The sequence below is a fragment of the Phoenix dactylifera genome, chromosome 1, assembly GCF_051530095.1.
Source record: "Phoenix dactylifera cultivar Ajwa chromosome 1, Ajwa_hap1_PhDact_Kaust_v1.1, whole genome shotgun sequence".
Lineage (NCBI taxonomy): Eukaryota > Viridiplantae > Streptophyta > Magnoliopsida > Arecales > Arecaceae > Phoenix > Phoenix dactylifera.
This window is the reverse complement of record NC_143190.1, coordinates 63,914,847-63,920,979: the sequence shown is the minus strand read 5'-3', so window position 1 is coordinate 63,920,979 and position 6,133 is coordinate 63,914,847. Positions and strand designations below refer to the sequence as shown.

At 39.2% G+C, this 6,133-nt stretch overlaps 1 protein-coding gene across 1 annotated transcript; it reads right to left on the bottom strand.

Annotated features, from left to right (window-relative positions):
- Window positions 1–3,621: 3,621 nt before the first annotated feature.
- On the bottom strand, window positions 3,622–5,114 carry LOC103699333 (senescence-specific cysteine protease SAG39-like). Its single transcript, XM_008781363.6, has 2 exons — window positions 4,581–5,114; window positions 3,622–4,457 (listed from the first exon to the last, which is right to left on the bottom strand). The coding sequence occupies exons 1-2, from the start codon at window positions 4,996–4,998 to the stop codon at window positions 3,865–3,867; spliced, it is 1,011 nt and encodes a 336-aa protein (XP_008779585.5). The 5' UTR covers window positions 4,999–5,114; the 3' UTR covers window positions 3,622–3,864.
- Window positions 5,115–6,133: the final 1,019 nt, after the last annotated feature.

Genomic DNA, 6,133 nt, shown 5'->3' with positions numbered 1-6,133 from the left:
GGTTCCTTGGAGTCTCATGAGCAGAGGAGACAATGGCATTCTGACCAATCGATTGAAAATGCTTTTCAATCAAAGCTCAGCTTGAAGCCTCAAAGATCCTTCAAGAAAGGTGATTCAAGCAATCAACAAAGACGATGGAAGAAGAATGACTCAAAGAAGGAAGAAGGAAAATATGAGAAAGGTATGTTCTCTAATGACTCTAAAATGTCATGTAAGTCTTGCAAAAAGACAAACCATGATACATCAAGTTGCTGGCATCATGGGAAGCCTCAATGCAATCACTGTAAGAAGTTTGGGCATATTGAAAAAATTACAGATTTAAGACAAACTGTCAAGCTAACTTCACTAAGCAAAAGGATGATGATGAGGGAAATTTATTTTATGCTTGCCAAGTAGCTTGTGAAGAAAAGAATAGTGTATGGTACCTAGATAGTGGGTGAAGTAATCATATGTCACCAAATGAAAAAATATTTGTTGGTATTGATACTACAGTCACACCTAAGGTGCGGTTGGGAAATGGAGCTATTGTACAAGCCAAAGGAAAAGGAAGCATTGCTGTTGAAACTAGGAAAGGAACAAAGCATGTTCATGATGTTTTGCTTGTTCCTAACCTTGAACAGAACTTGCTAAGTATTGGGCAACTAGTGGAAAATGGCTATTGTCTCTGCTTTGAAGATGATGGCTGCATAATTTAGATTGAAAAAATAAGACTATGGCAATTGCATCTATCAAGATGGCCAAGAACAGAAATTTTTTTGTTGAATTCAAGTATAAATCAGTTTCAACTTTTAAAGGAGAAGTTGTTGAAGATTCTTGGCTATGGCATAAATGATTTTGTCATCTAAACTTCCACAGGCTAAAGCTATTAAAGCAGAAAAATATGGTGAATGGGCTGCCAGACATTGAAATCAGTTTGGATCCATGTGAAGGGTGTATAATGGGCAAGCAACAACGTGGATCATTTCCAAAACAAAGCTCATGGAGAGCAAAGGCACCATTGGAGCTTATAGACACGGATTTATGCGGACAAATGAGAACTCCCTCTTTGAATCATAATAGGTATTTTCTTATTTTTGTTGATGATTTCTCTCGGATGACCTGGGTTTATTTTTTGAAAGAAAAATCAGAGGCCTTTCTTGTGTTCAAGAAATTCAAGGCATTCCTTGAGAAACAAAGTGGCAGGACTATTAAGACTATTCGAAGTGACTAGGGAGGCGAGTACACATCAAAAAATTTTGAAGAATATTGTAAAGATGAAGGTATTTGGAAGTAACTGACGGCAGGATACAACCCACAAATGGAGTGGCCGAGCGCAAAAATCGGACTCTTGTGGATATAGCTATCTCAATGTTAAATGATAAAGGCTTACCAAAAACCTTCTGGGCTGAAGCTGTTCATACAACAGCTTATATTCTCAACAGAAGTCCAACAAAGGCGGTGAAGAACAAGACTCCAATTGAAGCTTGGTGCGGAGTCAAGCCATCGGTAAGGCATTTCAAAGTTTTCGGTTGCATTTGCTATTCACACATTCCTAGTGTGAAGAGAGCAAAGTTTGATATGAAAAGTGAAAAATGCATCTTTGTTGGATATAGCTTAAAGACAAAAGGGTATCGGCTTTATAATATTGAAACTAAAAAAATAATCATCAGTAGAGACGTTATTTTTGATGAAAAAGTTTCATGGGAGTGGACTAACAATAGAGTGTAGGAGATTCCATCTGAAACATGGGAAGTGGAGCACAATACTCCAAAAATTTCAGATGATTCCTCTCAATTTTTTACAGCCCCATCAAGTCCAAGCTCAAGCTTGGGATTGTCTTCGCCCATCAACTCTTCACCTGAAAGTCCTCCAAGAAGGATGCAAAGTCTGAGTGAAGTGTATGAGGCATGCAATTTCTCTGTCCTAGAACCTGAAAGCTTTGAAGAAGCAAAACAGCAAGAAGTTTGGATCAAGGCAATGGAAGAAGAGATGAGTATGATAGAAAAAACCATACATGGGAGCTTGTTGATCGGCCTAAAGGAAGAAATGTAATTGAAGTGAAGTGGATATACAAGACTAAGTTTAATCAAGATGGTAGCATTCAAAAGCACAAAGCAAGGCTTGTCGCCAAAAGATTTGCGCAAAAGCCAGGTATTGACTTCTGTGAAACTTTTGCACTAGTTGCAAGACTTGAAACTATAAGAACTATCATTGCTCTTACTGCTCAAAGAAGCTGGAAAATATACCAGCTTGATGTTAAATCTTCTTTTCTAAATAGGACACTTGAAGAAGAGATATACATTGAGCAACCAACAGGATTCTTAGTGAAAGGGGGAGAACATGAGGTGTACAACCTGAAAAAGGCCTTTTATGGGCTGAAGCAAGCTCTACGAGCTTGGTATAGTGAGATTGACAAGTACTTCACCAAGAAGGGTTTTAAGAAAATCCAAAGTGAACCCACTCTCTATGTCATGAAGAAAAAAGCTTCCATGTTGATAGTCTCAATTTATGTTAATGACTTAATTTTTACTAGTGATGATGAAAGCTTGATTCAAGAGTTCAAAAGAGATATAATGCAGGCTTATGCAATGAGTGACTTAGGGCTAATGCATTATATTTTGTTAATTGAAGTATTCCAAACACAAAATGAGATTTTCATTTCTCAAAAGAAGTATGCAAAAGGCATTATTAAAAAATTCAAGATGGGCATATGCATGTCAGTTTCTACTCCCTTGGTTGCAAATGAAAAGTTGAAGGATGATGGTGTTAAGAAGGCAAATGCTAAAATGTATAGAAGTTTAGTTGGTAGTCTCTTGTATCTTACAGCTACTAAACCAGACATAATGTTTGTTGTAAATTTACTTTCCCGTTACATGCAAGAACCAAGTCAGAACCATTATGAGTTCTTAGATACTTGAGAGGCACTCTTGATTATGGGATTCTTTACAAGGCTGGAGAATGTTCAAATCTAATTGGTTACAGTGACAGTGATAGAGCTGGTTGTTTGGAAGAGCACAAGTGGCTATGTTTTTTCTCTTGGTTCAGGCATATGTTCATGGGCATCTATGAAGCAGAATATTGTGGCACAATCTTCAGCAGAAGCAGAATATGTGTTTACAGCAAAAGCAACTTCACAAGTTGTGTGGCTGCGAAGAATTCTTGAAGACATTGGAGAAAGACGGGAAGAAGAAACCATATTGTTTTGTGACAACAAATCAGCCATTGCTATTGAAAAAAAATCCAATCAGTCATGATCGTACCAAGCATATTGCAATCAAATACCATTTCATAAGGGAAGCTATACAGAATAGTAAAATTCAGCTCAAGTATTTTAAGAGTAAAGAGCAGCTAGCAGATATATTAACAAAGGCACTCCCAAAGCACAAGTTTTGTTATCTCAGAAATCTCATTGGAGTTGTCAAGAAATTGCATTAAGGGAGAGTGTTGGAAGTTAATGCACTTAGAACTTGTTTTAATTATTGTTGTTTTTCCTATGCAGTCCAAGTTGTATTGTCAATGTATCTCTTCATTTCTCTATGTTCATGTCTGCTATCTTTAATGTTCTAGAACTGTCCAATGTGTTTTGAAAAAAATTTGAAAGCCCTGCTGTCTCAGATGTAAGTCTTCAAGACATAAGAAAAAGCCCTGAAGAATATTGCCTCTATTACTCTCTACACATCTGATTTATGAGCTTTGCTGCAGCAACTCAAGCTTGATTAAATTAGAAACTTTATTCAGATTCTTTAGACAACCAACAATTACATGACAGAATGATATAAACATTATTTCCTCTCTCTCTCTTTTTTTCCTTCTTCTATTTTTTGTGTGGGGAAGGATTCCTCTTAAGTTATTGTAAGAAAATGACATTGTAGAAGATCGTTGAACTTATGCTGTTGGGTAAGAAGCAAGCTTGGCAATACCGCAGAGCCCTTCCGGTGCAGCAACATCACGCTGGATGCGCATGTATCCCATCTCACCCCAAGTTGTACCCCATGAATTCTTTACCAGCCAATATTTAGTCCCATCCTCAGCTGTCCCGTAACCAACAGCGGTCACAGCGTGGTTCATATTCGTTTCACATGCACCGGTGAAGATGCCACCTTTGTAGTGGCGGAAGTCTTGTCCACTACCATCGATGCCAACTGAAACAGGCTGGTTCGTGACGGCCTGCAAGAGCGAGGACTCGTCATTTGCAGGCACGCTCTCGTAGCTGCCGATAGTAGCTGCCGATGATGATGCCCTGTTGGTGTCACAAGTGCCATCATTTGCCCTGTAAGGGTAGTTATTTTCAGTTGTTATCCCTCCATTATTAATGACGTATTGGAAGGCACCAGTCATAAATCCCCCGTGGCATCCGTGGTTTCCATCGTTAGCATCACAGTCCACGAGTTGTTGCTCCGACAGATAGACCAAGTTGCCGGTCTTGATTTGAGTAATCGCTTCAATGGCAGCCACAGAAGAGAATGCCCAACAGCACCCTACGTACGTACATGTTGTTGGTTAGATAACTTGTTTGTGAGCCATGTTAATTACTTGATGACATCTTTCATGTATCCTGTTGTTCTTTAAATTTAAATAACTCATTGTACGCCATATCTTACCGCACGAGCGTTGATTCTTGACGGCAGTAACTGCACCTCTGGTTCTCCAGTCCATGCTGTGAGGCGCGTCGGTCAGGTTGGCGTACTGAAAGCTTCCTGTCTTGGACTCCATAGGCATGGGCTTGAATCCAAGGTGAGAAGCCTTGAACTCCCCGTTGGTCATGTCGGCAAACTGGTTGAGGCCAAGCTTATACTTGCGATCGCCAGCTCTATTGACAGACTCGATGTACTCGTAGTTGTCCCTGAAGATTTGGAATCGTCGCTCCTTCTCTGCTGCGTCCATGTAGACCCGCCCATACTGAACCATCCACTGCTCGTGCCTCCTCGACATAGGCTCGTCAGCAATGCCATGAGCCGTGGCTCCAGAGACCCAAACACCCAAGACCATCAACGTGAGCACAAAGCATTGGTGAGCCATTGCTGTGGAAACACTTGATTTGGAATGGTGCAGCAAAGAGCAAGGGTGGCTTGAGTGTTTATATAGTGGTTTGCCTTGGAAGAAACCTGTTGTGACACGGTTCAGGAGAAGACTGGTGTCGCCTCGTGAACCACAATATAATGATCCAAACGAGCATTTTGTGCACCCAATTTCGCTCTGGGTTGCTATGTGTGGCCTCCTGTATAGCGCATCTTGTTGCATGTGAACGAATCTTTAGATGTCCGACCTCCATGATCAATAATTTGGCTTTTCTTCCTCGATCGTCCTCAGTCTTTTTCCTGATTAAAATATCTTGGGTAGCTTGTGATGGCTTGTATAGCGCATCTTGCAATTGATTAAGACATACAGTAATTGGTCCCTCATCGAAGTAGACGGGTGTTGGGTCATAGTGTCATGTTTTAGAGTTTCTCCGAGAATGGATACACGGGATGTCATAGTCAAGCACCGATGACCGGAAAGGAGTCAACAACATGCAACGAAGACGTAAGGTAATCAGCATCTTACGTTGGTGGTTTAAAAAAAAAATAAAGGAGGCTACCAGAATGATTATGCATTGTCAAGTCTTTGGCGTGGTACAAATATAATGTAATAACACATATTGACTTGTGTATGAGCCCTATACCAAAAACGTATACATGATGGCCAAAACATAAATAATTGACACCACCCAAAATTATAATGGATTGAAAAATAATTTGCATAAGAATTGTTATAAAATACAAGGATATTTATAATTTGGTCACTTAGCCAATAATTTAAATATTGATGGAATTATTTACACATTTTATCTCAATGGAGAGATTGATTATAGAGATAGTTTCTTCATTTTTACCTATGATTACTAAGTTTGCAAGTGACGTAGGAGGAAGAAAAGGGTAAAAGAAGTACCAAAGACATGGATTAGATAAAAGAAAGAAACTAAATCAACCTCCACGCAATTTGATTCATAGATTCTTGATATGTGTAACTAGAAAAATTAAAATACAGCCACAAAAATCTTTAGAGTTGGTCAGGCTTTCATTGTAGAGAAAACATATAATATCATGATAAAAGCCTAAGAGAGCCCATTTAGTATAAGTATCATTACAGTTGTTCTAAAAATTGACATTGGTTC